Source organism: Equus asinus, chromosome 21, assembly GCF_041296235.1.
Source record: "Equus asinus isolate D_3611 breed Donkey chromosome 21, EquAss-T2T_v2, whole genome shotgun sequence".
NCBI lineage: Eukaryota > Metazoa > Chordata > Mammalia > Perissodactyla > Equidae > Equus > Equus asinus.
The window spans coordinates 10,750,825-10,772,214 of NC_091810.1; the positions used below are offsets into that span (position 1 = coordinate 10,750,825).

Sequence of the window (21,390 nt, forward strand, 5' to 3'; positions counted from 1 at the left end):
CCCACTCCAGCCCTGCTCCACTCCCTGCCTCCAGAGAGGAGAGCAAAATGCCCCGTCCTCAGATGGTGCTCCCTAATTGTTCGCTGGCTTCAAGTTTTCCTTTTAAAATGTATGCTTAGAAATTCTGGCCACAGAACTACCCCATCTTCTGGCAGTGGCTGATGCCTAGTGTCCTGCTCAGAGAGCAGGAGCTGCCTAACCGAGCCGAGGCCAGAAAGAGGTTTTGTAAAAGGACCTTAGAGAGGCCTCCCACTTCAAGGGCCTTTTAGATGCTGCCATCAAATGGCAATTCAAATGGAATCTCCTAATACCACTGTTACTGAACTTGACTGTAATTAGATAGTGGACTGAATCATTTTAAACAGTTTTAAATTAGATTTCACATAATACAGTATTGAAAACTTTTTAATATTACTCTTAAGATCAACAGGAAAAAGAAATTCAAGCACATCTCTCCGACAGGAGATATTCCACACGGTCTAGAGACACTAAGAGGAGAAGGACTCCACGGTGGTGAGCATCAGGAAACCAGGAGCGGGTGAGGCGTGAGGCAGGTTTCCGACAGTGGGTCCACGTGCACTCAAGGGAGAAGACGGCTGACCAAACTCCACACAGCGGGTGCTGCCTCTACCAACGCAGCCTGTCCTCTGCAGCCAGCTACCCGAGGGCATTTCCACAGATGCCGCTCGCTAGGACCGCGTGTGAATCCCAGGCCCACGCCCTGGAGGATCACCACTTCATAGTCAGTTTCACACCCGAGGAAATATCTTCAGAGGAACAACAAAGCAAGGGAATGAAAACACTGGCGACCAGCAAAGTAACTTAGGGTAGTTGTGTGAGGACAAGGTCTGCCAGAGGGAGGCTCCGCTCTGACTTGGAAGAGCATCGGTCCTGGCTCCCCTCAGAGAGGCTGCGAGCGAAGACGTCAAGGAGCAGTGCACCTGCCTCTCCCAGTCAGCGAGCCTGCCGAGCGGCAGCCCCCGCTGCTGTCCTGTCTCCTCGTCCACTGTCTCATCTCTGCGCCGGTCCCTGCACGCCAGGGCAGGTGCCACGAGCACAGCCTCGCCTCAGCCGAGAGCATCTTCCTTCAGAGAAATGGGAACAGGACGAGGAAACCAAACAGCAGCAGGACTAGCCTCAGCAGCCTTTCTGAGTGATGTCTAGTCCCGATGCCTTTGTGATTTCCAAGGTTGTAAACACCTGTTCAGAAAGAAGAAAACAAGACAAATTTAGACTTAGCCATCAACATTTCAGTATTGCTTCAAGAAAACACATTCTGAATACTACAATCTACATTATCCTTTAAAATATACAAAGTAGTTACTAATACAAAATCTTTCTGACAATGTGCATTATAATAGTTTTTCAAACCACATCAACTGAAGTCAATTTTAAAAAAGTCTTCTCTTTCCACACCTCACCACACGTGGGGTGAATTCCAATGGTGTCATCGAGCAGCTGTTTCGTGAGCCCACATTTCATTGCAGCTGCAAATCCTTGGGTAACCTCACCAGCATTCGGTCCAAGAATGTGAAATCCTACCACTCGCTCCTTTAATACAGAAACAAAACAAAGGGAAGCCCAGGAGGTTAACGGTCTGAATGGGAATCTATTTGTTGCAAGTACACAGTTAAAATTTACAGCATCTCCTACAGAAAAAGAACTCTTAATGTAGAAGTGAGCAGAGAACATTACCATGAAACCGAGCCACCATGAGAATCTGCTAAATGAGCCAGTAAATGCACATCCTGAGTTAATTTGCACTAAAATTTACTAGAATAAGCAATTTACCTACTGAACGGAGGAGTTCATTAGTATGATGTAAATTTCCAAATGATGCTGAGATAGTGCTAAACAGCAATCTAACAAATCTGAATTAAAGTCCAACACGGCAATGAGTCTAAAGCAGCAGGTTTTACTGGAACTGCAGTGACTCCTGGCCCAGGAGGCAGGCGGCCAGCTCCTAACAGAACGAGTGGAGGTAAGCGGTGGCCAGATGGGGCTTCTCCCAGGACTGCATGTTGGGAGCTCCAAGGTGCACATGCTAGCAGACCCATCGAGAAAGGAAGCAAGATCTGAGTGTCTTTCCAGGGTAACACTGCCTTTCAGGCTGTCCTTTTGTCAATGTTTTTACATCAGACTCTATTCTTCATTTTCATCAATAAAGTGTGGAACAGGTAAAGAGAGAATGTAGAAGGGCAGAAGAGGCCTCGGGCTGGCAGAAATTTCTGCCTACCCACATCTGGAGAAGAGCAGCTGTTTACCGCAGCCACCTCACACACATGCCGCGTGGTGCTCAGACGAGAGCTCCGTAAGCGGGCTTCTCGGAGGGGAGGCAGAGGCCTCGGGCGCTGTGGGTGAAAGGGGAGGCCCAGGCCCCACGGAAGGCTACTGAATTGGAATCTCCAAGGTGCATTGTGCAGCAAAGTGGGAAAAGGGGGGCAGCCCAGAGAGAGTGGGGACATCTGATGAAAATCTCCATGTAAAAGACAATGAAGGCAGGTTCCATGAGCGGGGGGCCTCCTAATGATCACAAGGGCAGAGTCCGTGAGCGGGGGGCCTCCTAATGACCACAAGGGCAGGGTCCGTGAGCAGGGGGCCTCCTAACGACCACAAGGGCAGGGTCCGTGAGCGGGGGGCCTCCTAATGACCACAAGGGCAGGGTCTGTGAGCAGGGGGCCTCCTAATGACCACAAGGGCAGGGTCTGGAAGCGAGGGGCCTCCTTCACAAATTTTCACCATATAGCATAGTAAAATACTACTACTACTGCCTAAGTACTAAGGAGATACTCTAGAAACAGACATTGAGACGGTGTAAAAGAAAGGAGCAAGCTCAACTGTGGAGCTTTGCGAGTGCAAACTGGGACCATGGGGGACAGCTGAGGGTGAGCGCAGGAAGTGACAAGGGACAGAGCAGGTGGCCAAAGAGGGGCAAACAGACTGAAGTCCCGCCTGAGGCCCCACAGCCAGTGCACGTCCCTGAAGAGCGTGGACAAGAGACGAAGGCTGCACATCTCCTTTCAGCAGCGGCTCTGACCACCCGCTCCTGCTCATGTCAGGGCACAGCGACTGCAGTCTCTGTGGGCTCCCTCTGCAGAGGCTGCCGCAGCTGCCACAACAGTGCCCTCCGATTACTCACTTCCAAGGAGGCAGACCAACAACACGCCCCCCCCCCCCGCCCCCCACACCCCTAGGAGAGCAGCTGCGAACCCGTCCAGCTCTGTGGCATTTCAGGGCATTCTGATCGATGTCCCCGTCACTGCCCCGCACACCTGCGGAACTGCCAGGGGACTAAGTTCTAGAGTGCTGGTGCCTTCGCCACTCAGGCATTGGGGCACATGCTAGTTGGCCATGAGCCCGTGGCCCCCGTTTTCTGTTATACTGAGAAGATGATGGACACAGAGACGTGTGAGAATTACACAAGATAACAGCTGTTACTTTGTCAAGTTTATATACATGTCACTGTTGCTGCTCATATTTATCTAATTATATGTTTCTCTCCCCAGACAGATTATAAATTCTTAAAAAGGGAGGAACCAAGTCCTAACACTGTTTTCCACACTCAGTGTTCTTTACGAAACAAGTCACAAATCAGCTGCTCCACACTGTGCTAATGAGGAAGTCGCTGTCAGTCGCACACTCCTCCTGACGGGGATGGCAGAAAGCCTGACGATGGGCTGTCCACCCACCACTGCTGCCTTCAGGAAGGGCTTCCGGAGGAATTAGTGAATGACTAGAGTTTTCATGTTGTGTAAGCATTTCCTTCTAAAGGCTCTGGACACACATTCAGTCTATTTACAAAATACACACACCTTACATTTTATTAGTTGATGAGCAAACTTTTTCATACATCATCTAGTTCTAAACCGCCAAGCTGGACAGCTCTGGGGAAGGACACCTTTCACGGATTACTTCTAGAAGGTGTTGGTAAGTCTCTCTTACGAGCTGTCACTTGTTCAACCTCTTCAATGCATTAACTGGGTAACAGTTTGAAGGATTTCTGCTTTGCCCTGAAAGCTATCTTTAAAGAGATTATAAAAACCCAAATACTAGCATAAACACTACATTTCAAAATTACTGCATTTCAGCTTCCAATCATATTACATACATTGTCGAATTTATTGCAAATTATCTTTGCGTAACAAGTATTGTTGTCTCTGCCGGCTACCGTCCATTCAAGAGGCCAGAACAAAGTATGATACACCTGGAAGACAAGAAGAGAGAGGAGGCCAGGGTTAGTGCACATGAAACCACTCCTTGACGCGCTCTTCAATTTTACAAAGACGATGAATCTCTCTCACAGCTTTCCGAAACTTAAAGTCCCACGCTCCCAACTCCATGTACCATGGGAGCATCTGGGCCAGCGCTCCTAAAATGCCAGCTGCACAGGTGTGCTGACCTTTGCTTTGCTCTGCTGTTAGTTCAAAAAATTCTTGTATTAACTAAAGTCAATTTTCAAACACTTCAAAATACTACTGGGGGCCGGCCCCGTGGCCAAGTGGTTAAGTTCGTGTCTCTGCTTCGGCGGCCCAGGGTTTTGCCCATTTGGATCCTGGGCATGGACCTAGCACTGCTCATCAGGTCATGCTGAAGCGGCATCCCACGTAGAAGAATTAGAAGGACCTACAACCAGGATATACAACTATGTACTAGGGGGTTTTGGGGAGAAGAAGAAGAAAAAGAACCAAACAAGACTGGTAACAGATGTTAGTTAGCTCAGGGGCCAATCTTTAAAAATAGCACAGAGTACTACCACCCAGGGCCTGTGAGAGCTGGAGAACTAGGCCCTGCGTGGGCTGACTCACATCCGCCTTTGATGAGCTTACAACCTGGCAGGTTCATTTTCAAACCAAATAAAACTTTGCATTTCCAAATCGAGGAAAAGCAGAAGAAACAGAGGAGTTCCAGCCATCCAAAGGTACTAAGAACACCACGTCTCTACTTGAAAGCTCTCACTCGCGCCCTGTGTGCACCGCGAAGGCTCCTCAGTCCGGTTCCGTCGTCTAAGAACCAGAAGAAAACACAACAGCCCTCCATCCTGGTTGGGGGCCACGTTTTCCCAGTCTTGTTCTCCCTAATTACTCCAGACAGAAGGTGATGAATTACTGCGTGGTGCCAAGATAAGAAAGGTATTCTAAACCACAATCTGCAATGGAAGGATTTAAATATGGATTCCTGCTCTTTAACAGGATTATATATTTTACATTTTGAATAATGTCTTTATTGTTTCTATAAAAATGATACGAGGTTATTAGGAGAATAATGCAGTGCATAAAATCACAAAGAAAGTAAAAAAACCAATCCTACCATCCAGAAATAACTATATTAAATGTTAGGGAAGTGTCAATTGTTGGTGCATATGTAGTTAAAACAAAATTTTTATTTAAAAGGTATCATAGTACACAGCTACTTGTAACAAAAGAAAAGAGATTTAATTTTATTTAACAAAAGAGAAAGAAAGTCTTCCACATATTTTAATGCAAACTTTTCAATTTCTGTGACTATTAGGAATAGAAGATAACTGTTTCCTTTACCTCAAGACATTATTTTCTGAAATATACCTCTAAGGCTAAGAAAAGAGATGGTGAAAACTCTGAGCTTTTAAACTTGATTTCTAAACCTGTGAGCTTCTGTTTGGGATGTGTCCCTCACTCCCAGCTCCCGGCTGCTCTCTGGACGTCCCGCTACAGAGGACAGGAAGTGCACTCAGACCTCTCCCACCGCCTCTCACTCCTTCCCTGGTTTTTGTTAGGTGTGTTCTTTCCCTCCTCGTACTCTGAAGATTTTATTTTACTTAAGTCTTTGACCCTGTTGGATCAGAGTGGGTGTAATGGATGGATCCAACTTGATGCTTCTCTCGAATGGCTATCCACTTATTCCAGCACTCTATGAATGTCTTTTCCCACTGATTTAAATTACCGTCTCTAGGGGCTGGCACCATGGCGTGGTGGTTAAGTTCAGGGTGTTCCACTTCGGCAGCCCAGGTTCACGTCCCAGGCATGGACCTAGATCACTTGTCAGCCCTGCTGTGGTGGCAACCCACATATAAAGTGGGGGAAGATTGGCACAGATGTTAGCGCAGGGACAATCTTCCTCAAGCAAAAAGAGGAGGACTGGGAACAGATGTTAGTTCAGGGTGAATCTTCCTCAACAGAAACAAACAAACAAAAAAACCAAGTAAGACCCAACAATATGTTGCCTCCAGGAAACATATCTCAGCTCTAAAGACAAACACAGGCTCAGAGTCAAGGGATGGAAGATGATACTCCAAGCGAAGGGTGAAAAAAGAAAGCAACCATTGCCATACGTATATCAGACAAAGCAGACTTCAAGATAAAACAAGCAATGAAAGACAAAGATGAGCGGTAAATATAATGATCAAAGGGACAGTCCAACAAGAGAACATAACACTTATGAATATCTACGCACCTAACACAGGAGCACCAAAGTACAGAAAGCAACTATTAACAGACCTAAAAGGAGAAATTAACAGCAACACAATAATAGTAGGGAACCTCAACACCCCACTCACACCAATGGATAGATCATCCAGACAGAAAGTCAACAAGAAAATAGTGGAATTAAGTGAAAAACTAGACCAGATGGACTCAACAGATATATATAGAACACTCCATCCAAAAACAGCAGAAAACACATTCTCCTCAAGTACACATGGAACATGCTCAAAGATAGACTATATGCTGGGAAACAAGGCAAGCCTCAATAAATTTAAGAAGACCGAAATCATTTCAAGCATCTTTTCCAACCATAACGCTCTAAAAGTAGAAATCAGCTACAAGAAAAAAGCTGGGAAAGTGACAAACATATGGAGACTAAACAACATGCTACTGAACAACCAAAGGATCGATGAAGAAATTAAAATAGAAATCAAAAAACATCTGGTGACAAATGAAAATGAAAATACACCATACTAATTCGTATGGGATGCAGCAAAAGCAGTGCTAAGAGGGAAATTCATAGCAACACAGGCCCACCTTAACAAATAAGAAAAATTTCAAATAAGTAATCTTAAACTACACCTAACAGAACTAGAAAAAGAACAAACAAAGCCCAAAGTCAGCAGAAGGAAGGAAATAATAGAAATTAGAGCAGAAATAAATGAAATAGAAACAAACAGAAAAAAACATTAGAAATGATCAATGAAAGTAAGAGCTGGTTCTATGAGAAGATAACCAAAATTGATAAATCTTTAGCCAGACTCACTAAGAAAAGAGAGAAGGCTCAAATAAATAAAATTAGAAATGAAAGAGGAGAAATTACAACAGATACCACACAAATACAAAGAATTATAAAACAGAATACTACAGGAAGCTATATGCCAACAAACTGGATCTAGAATGGATAAATTCTTAGAATTATACAACCTCCCAAAACTGAATCAAGAAGAAATAGAGAATATGAATAGATCAATCACAAGTGAAGAGACTGAAACAGTAATAAAAATTTCCCAAAAAATAAAAGTCAAGGATCAGATGGCTTCTCTGGAGAATTCTACCAAACATTCAAAGAAGATTTAATACCTATCCTTTTCAAACTATTCCAAAAAATTGAAGAAGACAGAACACTTCTTAACTCATTCTATGAGGCCAGTGTCACTCTGATACCAAAGTCAGACAAGGACAACACAGAGAAGGAACATTACAGGTCAATATCTCTAATGAACAGATGCAAAAATCCTTAACAAAATATTCACAAACTGAACACAGCAGTACATTAAAAGGATCATACACCATGATTAAGTGGCATTTATACCAGGGACACAGGGATCGTTCAACATCAGCAAATCAATCAATGTTATACACCACATTAACAAAGTGAGGAATAAAAAGCACACGATCATCTTAATAGATGCAGAGAATGCATTTGACAAGATCCAACATCCATTTATGGTAAAAATTCTCAATACATCGGGTATAGAAGGAAAGTACCTCAACATAATATGACAAACCCACAGAGTCATACTCAATGGAGAAAAACTGAAAGCCATCCCTCTGAGAACAGGAACAAGACAAGGGTGCCCACTCTTACTCAACATTGTGCTGAAGGTTTTGGCCAGAGCAATTAGGCAAGAAAAAGAAATAAAAGGTATCCAGATTGGCAAGGAAGAAGTGAAACTCTGGCTGTTTGCAGATGACATGATTCCATATATAGAAAACCCTAAAGAATCCATCAGAAAATTATTAGAAATAATCAACAACTACAGTAAAGTTGCAGGGTACAAAAAACCAACTTATAAAATCAGTGTCATTTCTATACTCTAATAATGAACAAACAGAGAACTCAAGAATACAATCCCATTTACAATTGCAATGAAAAGAAGAAAATATCTAGGAATAAACTTAACTAAGAAGGTGAAAGACCTACACAATGAAAACTATAAGACATTATTGAAAGAAATCAATGATGACATAAAGAAATGGAAAGACATTCCATGCTCGTGAATTGAAAGAATAAACATAATTAAAATGTCCATACTACCTAAAGCAATCTAGAGATTCAATGCAATCCCAATCAGAATCCTAATGACATTCTTCATGGAAATAGAACAAAGAATCCTAAAATTCATATGGGGCAATAAAAGACCCTGAATAGCTAAAGCAATTCTGAGAAAAAAGAACAAAGTTAGAGGCATCACAATCCCTGACTTCAAAATATACTACAAAGCCATAGTGATCAAAATGGCATGGTACTGGTACAAAAACAGACACACAGATCAAGGGAACAGAACTGAAAGCCCAGAAACAAAACTAGACATCTATGGACAGCTAATCTTCGACAAAGGAGCCAAGAACATACAATGGAGAAAGGAAAGTCTCTTCAATAAATGGTGCTGGGAAAACTGGACAGCCACACGCATAAGAATGAAAGTAGACTATGACCTCTCACCATACACAAAAGTTAACTCAAAATGGACTAAAGACTTGAAGGTAAGATGTGAAACCATAAAACTCCTAGAGGAAAATATAGGCAGTACACTCTTTGACATCAATATTAGAAGCATCTTTTCGAATACCATGTCTACTCAGGCAAAGGAAACAAAAGAAAAAATAAACAAATGGGACTACATCAGACTAAAGAGCTTCAGCAAGCCAAAGGGAATTGGAGAAAATATTTGCAAATTATATATCTGACAAGGGATTAATCTCCAAAATATATAAAGAACTACTACAATTCAACAGCAAAAAACAAACAACCCACTCAAAAATTGGCAGAGGATATGAACAGACATTTCTCCAAAAAGATATACAGATGGCCAACAGGCACATGAAAAGATGTTCAACATCACTAATCATCTGGGAAATGCAAATCAAAACCACAATGAGATATCACCTTACACCTGTTAGAATGGCTACAATTACCAAGACAAAAAATAACAAATAGTGGAGAGGATGTGGAGAAAAGGGAACCCTCACACACTGCTGGTGGGAATGCAAACTGGTGCAGCCACTATGGAAAACAGTATGGAGATTTCTCAAAAAATTAAAAATAGAAATAGCATATGACCCAGTTATCCCATTACTGGGTATTTATCCAAAGAACTCGAAATCAACAATTTAAAGAGACTTATGCACCCTTATGTTCATTGTAGTATTAATCAGAGTAGCCAATACACGGAAGCCACCCAAGTCCCCACTGATTGATGAGTGGATAAAGAAGATGTGGTATATACACAATGGAATACTACTCAACCATAAAAAAGACAAAATCATCCCCTTGGTAACCAACATGGATAGACCTTGAGGGCATTATGTTAAGTGAAATAAACCAGACAGAGAAAGACAAACACCACACGATTTCACTCCTATGTGGAAGAGAAACACATGCATAAAGAGAACAGTTTAGTGGTTACCAGAGGGGAAGGGGGTTGGGAGGGGGGCATAAGTGGTGAAGGGGTGCACTTCTATGTGACTGACAAATAGTAACGTACACCTGAAATTTCACAATGTTATAAACTATTACGACCTCAACAAAAATTTAAAAAATAATATACTTTAAATGGATTTCAGGGACTGTGCTGGTTAAACATAATGAGTCCTGAATTTCTATAGCAATATCAGTAGGCTACTAATCCAGTAAACATTATGTTAGGATCTTCCACATGGACTCTCATATGCTACTCATTTGTGCTTAATTTAACATGTCATTTTGTCTTGATAAATACTGCAAATTAAACTTTGAAATGGGTCAAAAAAAAAGATAAATAACCCAATTTTACAAAGGGTAAAGGCTCTGAATAGATACTTCTCCAAAGAAGATACATATACAAACAGCCAATGAGCACTTGAAAAGATTCTCAATATCCCTGGTCATTAGGGAAATGTAAGTCACTATAATGAGATGCCACTAGGATGCAGTAGTTTCCTAGGGCTGCTCTAACAAATTACCACAAATCTAGCGGCTTAAAACAAACAGAATTTAGGTTTTTACAGTTCTAGTGGCCAGAAAGCTGAAATCAAGGTGTCAGCACAGCCATGCTCCTTCCAAAGGCTCTAGCAGGAGAATCCCCCCGCCTCTTCCAGCTTCTGGTGTCTCCAGGACTCCTTGGCTTTTGCCTGCGTAACTCCCATCTCTGCTTCCGTCTTCACGTGGCCTTCTCCTCTTCTGTACTTTATAAGGTCATTTGTCATTGGATTTAGGGCCCACCCATGAAATCCAGGATGATCTTATCTCAAGATTATTAACTGAATTCCACCTACAAAGACCCTTTGTCCAAAGGAGGTCACATGCACAGTTCCGAGGCTTAGGTTGTGAACGAATCTTTTTGGGAGTCACCATTCAACCCACTACAGATGGCTATGAGCCAAAAAGACAGACACTAACAATAACGAGCACTGGCAAAGATGCAGAGAAGCTAGAACCCTTATTCATTGTTGCAAGAAATGAAAAATCGTATGGCTACCTTGGAAAACAGCCTGGCGGTTCCTCAAAAAGCTTAACAGAGAGTTACCCTATGACCCAGTAATTCTACTCTTAGGTCTCTGTATGCCTAAGAGAAATGATAACATTATGTCCACACAAGAACCGGAAGTGAATGCTCACAGCAGCATTATTCATGACAGACACAAAGTAGAAACAATCCGTATGTCCATCAACTGATGAATAAATAAAATGTGGTGTTATCTATATGATGGACTATTATTCAGCAATAAAAAGAAATGAAGTACTGGAACATGCCGCAGCATCGATGAATCTTGAAAACCAGCTTATGCTAAGGGAAAGAAGCGAGCCACAAAAGACTATGTATTGAATGATTCCATTTATATGAAATGTCCCTAACAGGCAAACTCATAGCGACTGAAAGCAGACTAGTGGCTGCCTGGAGCCAAGGGTGAGGGAGTGGAGGAACTGAGGGAGCGACTGCTAATGGGAACAGGATTTCATTTTGGAATGATGAAAATGTTCTAAAATTGATTGTGGTAAGGGTCGCACAACTTTGTGAAAATATACTAAAAGCCACTGAATTGTACACTTTTAAGTTGTGAATTTTATGGTATGTGAATTATATCTCAGTAAAGCTATTATTTCAAAAAATTAAGCTAGTCACAGCTGTGTCCCATGGTAAACTATGATTATTTTACTCTCATGAACTTTTAATTTTCTACACAAGTGAAGAGTATTTTCTTTTGTCATAGACTTAATTTTCCATGTCTCAGTTGTAATTTAATCCCAGACTTTAACAATGTGAGATCTTCTAATCCATGAACATGGATGTCTTTCCAATTATTTAGGTCCTCTTTAATTTCTCTGAGCAATATTTTGAAGTTTTCAGTAACAAGTCTTTTGCCTCCTTGGTAAATTTACTCTCAAATACTTTTTTTTTTAAAGCTTAAGAATTCTTTCTTGTCTTAAACCGTTTTGACATTGCTAACATTTGAAAAGTTTGTAGTATATACATAGAACCACAGAAGGAGTACCCATGCATCCATCCACCCTTCAGTCTAAGATACAGACCGTTACCAATAGTTTGAATCCTCCTTCATGTCTCTACATGATGCCCTCCGATTCCTACTTAAAGGTAACTATCCCAAATTATGTTGATTATTAATTTTATTTTCTCTAAATTTATTCTTTTTGATGCTGTTGTAAATGTATCCTTTAAAATTTCCTTTTTTAGACAGCTCCTTGCAAGTATATAAAAATACAACTGATTTTTGTGTGTTGTCTTCACATCCTGTAACTATGCTGAATCCATGTAGTTCTGTTATGGGCTGAATTATGTCACTCCCTCAAAAAAAAATTCAAATGTTGAAGTCCTAACCCCTAATACCCCAGAAGGTAACCACAGAGTCTCTTTAAAGAGGTAAATAAATTAAAATGTGGTCATTAGGGTGGCCCTAATCTTAATGTCCTTACAAGAAAAGGTAATGTGGACACAGACACACACAGAGGGAAGATGAAGTGAAGACAGTGGGAGCAGAAAATCCACTACAAGCCAAGAAGAGGGACCTGGAAGAGATCCTGCCCTCATGGCCACAGAGGGAACCAACTCTGCGACATCGTGATCTCAGATTTCCAGCCTCCTGAACCAAGAGAAAATAAAATTCTGTTTTTCATACATGGGCTTTATCATGTTGAGAAAGTTCCCTTCTATTCCTAGCTTACTGAGTGTTCCTTTTTATCATGAAAGAGTGTTGAATTTTGCCAAATGCTTTTGCTGCATCAATTGAAATGTTTTTTTCCCTTAAACTCTAATAATATAGTATACTACAGTGATTTTCATATGTTGAGCTATCCTTGCATTTTTGGAATAAATATCACTTACTCATGATATATAATCCTTTTGATATGCTGTTAAATTTGGTGTGCTAGTATTTTGTTGAGGACTTTTGCATCAATATTTATAAAGATATTGGTCTGTAGTTTTCTTGTAGTGTCTTTGTCCATGGTCTAAGGGTAATGCTGGCTTCATGGCAAGTTAAGACAATGCTCCCTCCTCTTCAAATTTCTGAAAGAGTTTAAGAATTATTGGTGTTAGTTCTTTAAATGTTTGGCAGAATTCACCAGTGAAGTAATCTGGTCCTGGGCTTTTGTCAAGAGGTTTTTGATTCAAAACTGACTCAATCTCCTTACTAGTTACAGGTCTACTCAGATTTTCTTTTTCTGCGTGACTTAGTCTTGGTTGTGTGTTTCTAGAAATCTGTCGATTTTAGCTGTGTTACCCAATTTGCTGGTAAAAAATTGTTCATAGTATTTCTTCTATAATCCTTTTAATTTTGTAAAATTGGAAATAATGTCCTCACTTTCATTGGATTTTAGGAATTTGTCTTCTTTCTTTTCCTAGTTAATCTAGCTAAAGGAGTATCATTTTTATTAATCTTTTCAAAGAATTAACTGTTGGTTTCATTTATTTCCTGTTTTTCTATTCTCTATTTTAATTCTCTCCATTCTAACCTTTATTATTTCCTTCCTTCTGCTAGCTTTGAGATTAGTTTGCTCCACCTTTTCTAGTTCCTTAAGGTACGCTGTTAGGTTGTTGATTTCAAATCTCTTTTTTTTGTGTGAGGAAGATTGGCCCTGAGCTAATGTCTGTTGCCAATCTTCCTCTTTTTGCTTGAGGAAGATTGTTGCTGAGCTAACATCTGTGCCCATCTTCCTCTATTTTATGTGGGATGCCGCCACAGCGTGGCTTGACAAGTGGTGCTGGGTCCCTGCCTGGGATCTGAACCTGCGAACCCCGGGCCACCAAAGCAGAGCGCGTAAACTTAACCACTATGCCACCGGGCCGGCCTCTCCTTCTCTCTCTTTTTTTTTTTATTGAGTTATTGATAGGTTACAATCTTGTGAAATTTCAATTGTACATTAATGTTTGTCAGTCATGTTGTAGGTGCACCACTTCACCCTTTGTGCCCACCCCCCACCCCACCTTTCCCCTGGCATCCACTAAACTGTTCTTGGTCCATAGTTTTAAATTCCTCATATGAGTGGAGTCATACAGAGATTGTCCTTCTCTCGCTGGCTTATTTCACTTAACATAATTCTCTCAAGGTCCATCCATGTTGTTGCAAATGGAATGATTTTGTTCTGTTTTGCAGCTGAGTAGTATTCCATTGTGTATATGTACCACATCTTCTTTATCCATTCGTCTGTTGATGGGCACTTAGGTTGCTTCCACGTCTTGGCTATTGTAAACAGTGCTGCAATAAACATTGGGGTGCACAGGACTTTTGGGATTACTGACTTCAGGCTCTTTGGATAAATACCCAGTAGTGGGATGGCTAGGTCGTACGGTAGTTCTATTTTTAGTTTTTTGAGGAATCTCCATACTGTTTTCCATAGTGGCTGCACCAGTTTGCATTCCCACCAGCAGTGTATGAGGGTTCCTTTTTCTCCGCAACCTCTCCAACATTTGTTGCTATTAGTTTTAGATATTTTTGTCATTCTAACGGGTGTAAGGTGATATCTTAGTGTAGTTTTGATTTGCATTTCCCTGATGATCAGCGATGATGAGCATCTTTTCATGTGCCTATTGGCCATCAGTATATCTTCTTTGGAGAAATGTCTGTTCATGTCTCCAGCCCATTTTTTGATTGGGTTGTTTGATGTTTTGTGATTGAGTTGCGAGAGCTCTTTATATATTAAGGATATTAAGCCTTTGTCAGATATATGACTTGCAAATATTTTTTCCCAGTTAGTGGGTTGTTTTTTTGTTTCAATCCTGTTTTCATTTGCCTTGAAGAAGCTCTTTAATCTGATGAAGTCCCATTTGTTTATTCTGTCTATTGCTTCCCTTCTCTGAGAAGGCATGGTGTCCGAAAAGATCCTTTTAATACTGATGTCAAAGAGTGTACTGCCTACGTTTTCTTCCAGAAGCCTTATGGTTTCAGGTCTCACCTTTAGGTCTTTAATCCATTTTGAGTTTATTTTGGTGAATGGTGAAAAAGAATGGTCAATTTTCATTCTTTTACATGTGGCTTTCCAGTTTTCCCAGCACCATTTGTTGAAAAGACTTTCTTTTCTCCATTGTAGGCCCTCAGCTCCTTTGTCAAAGATAAGCTGTCCATAGATGTGTGGTTTTATTTCTGGGCTTTCAATTTTGTTCCATTGATCTGTGCACCTGTTTTTGTACCAGTACCATGCTGTTTTGATTACTGTAGCTTTGTAGTATGTTTTGAAGTCAGGGATTGTGATGCCTCCAGCTTTGTTCTTTTTTCTCAGGATTGCTTTAGCAATTCGGGGTCTTTTGTTGCCCCATATGAATTTTAGGATTCTTTGTTCTAATTCTGTAAAGAATGTCATTGGGATTCTGATTGGGATGGCGTTGAATCTGTAGATTGCTTTAGGTAGAATGGACATTTTAACTATGTTTATTCTTCCAATCCATGTACATGGAATGTCTTTCCATCTCCTTATGTCGTCATCCAATTCTCTCAGAAAGGCCTTGTAATTTTCATTATATAGGTCCTTCATTTCCTTAGTTAAATTTACCCCAAGGTATTTTATTCTTTTTGTTGCGATTGTGAATGGTATTGTATTCTTGAGTTCTTTTTCTGTTGGTTCATTACTGGAGTATAGAAATGCTACTGATTTATGCAAATTGATTTTATACCCTGCAACTTTGCTGTAGTTGTTGATTACTTCTAACAGTTTTCCAATGGATTCTTTGGGGTTTTCTATATATAAGATCATGTCGTCTGCAAACAGAGAGAGTTTCACTTCTTCCCTCCCTATTTGGATTCCATTTATTCCTTTTTCTTGCCTGATTGCTCTGGCCAGGACCTCCAGTACTATGTTAAATAAGAGTGGTGATAGAGGGCATCCTTGTCTCATTCCTGTTTTCAGGGGGATGGGGTTCAGTTTTTGCCCATTGAGTATGATGTTGCCTATGGGTTTGTCGTATATGGCCTTTATTATGTTGAGGTAGTTTCCTTCTATGCCCATTTTGTTCAGAGTTTTTATCATAAATGGCTGTTGGATCTTGTCAAATGCCTTCTCTGCATCTATTGAGATGATCATGTGGTTTTTATTCCTCAGTTTGTTGATGTGGTGTATCACGTTGATTGATTTGCGAATGTTGAACCATCCCTGTGTCCCTGGTATGAATCCCACCTGATCCTGATGTATGATTCTTTTGATGAATTGCTGAATTCTGGTTGCCAAAATTTTGTTTAGAATTTTTGCATCTATGTTCATCAGTGATATTGGCCTGTAGTTCTCTTTTTTCGTGGTGTCCTTGTCAGGTTTTGGTATCAGCGTGATGTTGGCCTCATAGAATGTGTTAGGAAGTGTTCCATCCTCCCTAATTTTTTGGAATAGCTTGAAAAGGATAGGTATTAAATCCTCTCTGAAAGTTTGGTAGAATTCCCCAGGAAAGCCATCTGGTCCTGGGGTTTTATTCTTTGGGATGTTTTTGATTGCTGTTTCAATCTCTTTCCTTGTGATTGGTCTGTTCAAATTGTCTGCCTCTTCTTGAGTGAGCTTTGGGAGATTGTAGGAGTCCAGGAATTTATCCATTTCCTCTAGGTTATCCATTCTGTTGGCATATAGTTTTTTGTAGTATTCTCTTATAATCTGTCGTATTTCTGCAGTCTGTTGTTATTTCTCCTCGCTCATTTCTGATTTTGTTTATTTGAGCTTTCTCCCTTTTTTTCTTTGTAAGTCTGGCTAGTGGTTTGTCAATTTTATTTATCCTCTCAAAAAACCAGCTCTTTGTCTCATTGGTCCTTTCTACTGCCTTTTTCGTTTCAATAGTATTTATTTCTGCTCTGAGTTTTATTATTTCTCTCCTTCTGCTGACTTTGGGCTTCACTTGTTCTTTTTTCTCTAGTTCAGTTAGGTGTGCTTTAAGGTTCTCCTTCTCTTTTTTAATGCATGTGTTTACAGCTATACATATCCCTCTAAGCACTGCTTTCAGTACACGTTGCAGTTTTGGCATGTTGTGTTTTCCTCTTCATTTCTCTCAAGTTAACTTCTAATATCCCTTGTGATTTCTTTGACTCATTGATTGTTTAAAAACGTGTTAATTTCCACATGGTTGTGAATTTCCAGTTTTCCTTTTGTTAGTGATTTCTAGTTTCATTCCACTGTGATCAAAAAAGATGCTTTGTATGACTTCAGTCTTTTAAAATGTATTAAGACTTGTCTTGTGGCCTAACATATGGTTTATCCTGGAGAACGTTCCACCTACACCTGTGAAGAATGTGTGTTCTGCAGTTGTTATTGGGGTGTCCTGTACACACCTGTTAGGTCTAACTGGTTTATAGGTTGTTCAAGTGCTCCGTTTCCCTATCGTGTCTGGTTGTTTCATGCATTATGGAAGGCAGGCTATTTTAGTGTCTCCAGCTGCTATGTAGAACTATCTATTTCTCTCTTTAATTCTGTCAATTTTTGTCTCATATGTTTTGGGGCTCTATGTTTACATTTTCTTGCTGTATTGAATTTTTAAATAATATATAATGTCCTTATTTCTCTACTGTAATTCTTTTTACTTCAGTTCTATTTTGTCTGGCAATAATATAGCCACCTTAGCTCTCTTTTCGTTATTATTTGCATAGAGTATCTTTTTCTATGCCTTAAGTTTCAATCTGTTTGTGTCCTTAAATCTACAGTGAGTCTCTTTAAACAGCATATAGGTGAATCCTGGTTTTTTAAATCAAATCTGACAAATTCTGTGTTTTCATGGAAGAATTTAATCTATTTACTTTTAACTACTGATAAAGAAGGACTTACTTTTACATTTAGCTATTCATTTTCTGTAAGTCATGTTTTTCATTCCTCAGTTCCTCCATTACTGTCTTTTTTGTATTTAGTTCATTTTTTGCAGTGGAGCATTTTGATTCCCTTCTTTCCTTCCTGTATATTTTAAAAGTTATTTTCATAGTGGTTACCTTGGGGATGACAACTAACGTCTTAAATTTCTAATGATCTAGTTTGAATAATACCAACTTAATTTCAATAGTACTAAAACTTTGCTTCTCTACATCTCCTTCCCAGCCCCTTTATGTTCTTATTGTCACAGATCACATTTTATACAATATATGCTCATTAGCTTCGATTTATAATTACTGTTTTTAAGCATTTGCCTTTTAAATCAAATAGGCAAAAGAGAGGAGTTACAAACCAAACCAGATGTACAATAGTACTGGTTATCATACATGCCTGTGATGTTACCTTTACTAGTGATCTCTGATCCTCCTTACAGCTTCCAGGTGCTGTCTGGTGTCCTTCCATTTCTGCCTCAAGGAGTCCTTATAGCATTTCTTTTGGGGCAGGTCTGCTGGTAGTGAATTCACTCAGCTCTTGATTTTCTGGAAATGCCTTAATCTGCTTCATTTTGAAGCATATCTTTGCCAGATGAAGAATTCTTGGTTGACAGTGTTTTTTCCTGGACTTTAAATATGTCATCCTATTGTCTTCTGGCCTCCATGGTTTCCAATGAAAAAATCAGCCACTTATCTTACTCAAGATCTCTTTAACAAGTCACTTCTCTCTTGCAGCTTCCAAAATTATCTTTTTCTTTGGGCTTGAACAATTTGACTATAATGTTTACTGGTGTGATCTCTAAGTTTAGCCTGCTTAGTATTCCTTGCACTGCTTGGGTGTGCAGGTACATGTATTTCATCAAGTCTGGGAAGTTTGGGCCATTCAAGTATTTCTTGTCTCTCCTTCAGGGACTCCTTTCATGCACATGCTGATGTGCTTCGTGCTGCCCCACAGGTCTCTCAGGCTGTCTTCATTTTCCTTCCCTCTGCTGCTCAGACTGGGTAAGTTCAATTGTCTTATCTTCAAGTTCACTGATGCTTTCTTCTGCCTGCTCCAATATGCTGCTGAACCCCTCTAGTGAGTTTTCAATTCAGTGACTGTACTTTTCAGCTCCAGGATCTCTGTTTGGCTCCTCTGCATAATTTCTAACTCTTTACCAATAGTCACATTTTGTTCTGATATCATTTTCCTGATTTCCTTTAGTTATTTGTCCAGTTTCCTTTAGCTCACTGAACATATTTTTAACATTGATTTAACAGTTGATTTAATGTCTTTGACTAATAATGTCAATGTCTGGGCTTCTTCTGGGATAGTTTCTGTCAAATTATTTTTTTCTGTGAATGGGCCATACTTTCCTGTTTCTTTGTATGTTGTTATCAGTTGAACTGTGTCCCCCAAAAATTCACCTGTTGAAGTCACAGCCCCCAGTATGTGACTTTATTTGGAAGAGTGTTATTGCGTATATAATTAGCTAAGATGAGACCATATTGGAGTAGGGTGGTCCCCTAATACAATGTGACTGGCGTCCTTACAAAAAGGGGAGTTTTTGGATATAGACACACACACACAGACACACACACACACATACACGATGCCATGTGAAGATAAAGGTAGAGATCTACAAGTCAAAGAATGATAAAAATTGCCAGCAAACCATCAGAAGCTAGATTTATTTCATTCATTGTATTAAATTCCTCATTGCACTTTTCCTCCTATAGCTGTACAATCCAGAAGATAAAGAATTCAAAAGAGTATTTCATTGTACTCTGTTTAAAAAAAATACAAATATGAACATTCGGATTGTAAGAATTTGTTTATATGCTCAATTGAAAAGCACATAGAAACCACCCAGCTATCAAACTCATGACTCAGTTTACAAGTGCTGATACAATTTACTAAGCAAGCGGGGTGGGGGGGGGGATGGAATAGACTCTCCCTCATGGAAACCAAAAGGAAACAACCCTGTCGACATCTTGATCTTAGACTTCTGGGCTCTGGAACTGTGAGAGAGTAATTTCTGTGGTTTCAGCCCTCAATTTGTGGTACTTTGTTATGGCAGCCCTAGGAAACTAATATGTATGCTTTGTTAGTTTTTCTTGAGTCTGAATATTCTAAGTAGTATAATGTGGTAACTCTGGAAATCAGTTATTCCCGTGTCTCAGAGATTGCTGATTTTTGCTTGTTGAGGGCTAGATTCATCTGTTTGTGACTTCTCCAAACTATTTTTGCATAGCATACATTCACTGTTGTGTGAAGTTGCTGTGGTTTCTGTTCCATTGTTTCTGTGGTCAGCCAGTGACCTGATAGAGACTTCCTTAAATGTCTGACTCCCAAAATGGGGAGGCAGGAGGTGGAGGACTGTCTCGTGAAACCTCCCTTGCAGCAGGTAAGCCACTTCAGCTTTGGAGGTTAAAACGATGTCATCCACTACTAGAAACACTGAAATTTCCCCGTCTCTTCATCAAGCTGCCCCCTTGATGCTGAAAGTATTTGACTAAACTCCAGAATTCCAAAAGAACTGCTTCAAACACTTATTGCCAGTCCAATTGTTGTCTTGGTGGAGGAGTGGATTCCTAGAGCTTTCCTTCTGCCATTTTCCATACTGTCACTCGTGTTCATCCATCTTCATTGCTGAGTAGTATTCCACGGACTGGATGTACCACCATGAGTTTACTCATTCACCTTCAGTTGTCACATTCACATTTCAGTCGTTTCCAGTTTAGGGCTACTGGGAATAAAGCTGCTATAAACATTTGTGAACATACAGAAATCAACGTAAGTCTTCATTTCTCTGGGGTAAATACTCATCCACTGGGTTTTTAATTTCTATCATATTCAGTACTCCTGATAGCTGTCTTTTGTTTCTCTGAATGTTACTTTTGACAGCATGTCCTATTCTCTTTTCATGATTGTAATACATTATCTCTGACAATATCGGCATCATTCATTTCTTTCAGGTCTGATCATCTTTGTCTGCTCAGCTTAAATGCTGGACATTTAAAAGTGTCTGATTTTGGAGGAGATGAAACTGTTCTACACCTTGGTTATAATGGTGGTTTTACAACTATGTTTGAATGCATAGAAATGTATATCTAAAAAAATCATTTTACTGTAAGTAATTGATGCCTCAATTTTTTAAAAAAATGTTTTTAAAGTTTGAAAGCTCTGAGCTTCTGTCTAGAGCTTACTGAATTTGAGCTTCACTGTCAGGTTAGCTAACTGGGAAGTTTATTTGGGGACCCTTATTCAGTAGCTTTAGGTCTTTCCTTATGGGCTTGCCAGAGTCCCCTGAGAAACAAGGCTCCACCAGTCTCGGGCCAGAGGAGAGTGAAGGGCTGGCTTCCCGAATTTTGGGAGCTGAGTGGGAGAAGAGGTCTCAGGACTCAGCATGTGTCTGTGCACTTAAATACGGTGCTGGCATGGCACCCATGTTGTCACACGAACCTAGTGCCCCTAGTTAAGAGACCCTCGGGTTTAACCCTCTCTGCAAAACACCCTTCCAGGCATTTGCCAGTGTGAGTGTGTGGAAAGTGCTCTGGAGAGTGGTGCGAGGTGAGACTCACTGTTTCTTAGATAGACTTTCAAACAGTCTATCTTAACTGCCTCCCACACCCTCCTCCAGAGGTACCTGGTGTCACTAATTTTTGAGCCTTTGATGACTTCAGTGTA

The 21,390-nt window shown here is 40.4% G+C and overlaps 1 protein-coding gene across 2 annotated transcripts in view; it reads right to left on the minus strand.

Annotated features, from left to right (window-relative positions):
• Positions 1–387: 387 nt before the first annotated feature.
• TXNRD3 (thioredoxin reductase 3) overlaps positions 388–21,390 on the minus strand; it is a 69,053-nt gene continuing 48,050 nt past the window's right edge. For both annotated transcript variants that reach the window (XM_014846095.3, XM_014846096.3), the window contains 3 exons: positions 4,109–4,204; positions 1,417–1,551; positions 388–1,200 (listed from right to left, as the gene is read on the minus strand). In XM_014846095.3, coding sequence (XP_014701581.1) covers positions 1,138–1,200; positions 1,417–1,551; positions 4,109–4,204 — 294 coding nt within the window. In that variant the 3' untranslated portion in view covers positions 388–1,137. The remainder of the gene's footprint in view (positions 1,201–1,416; positions 1,552–4,108; positions 4,205–21,390) is intronic.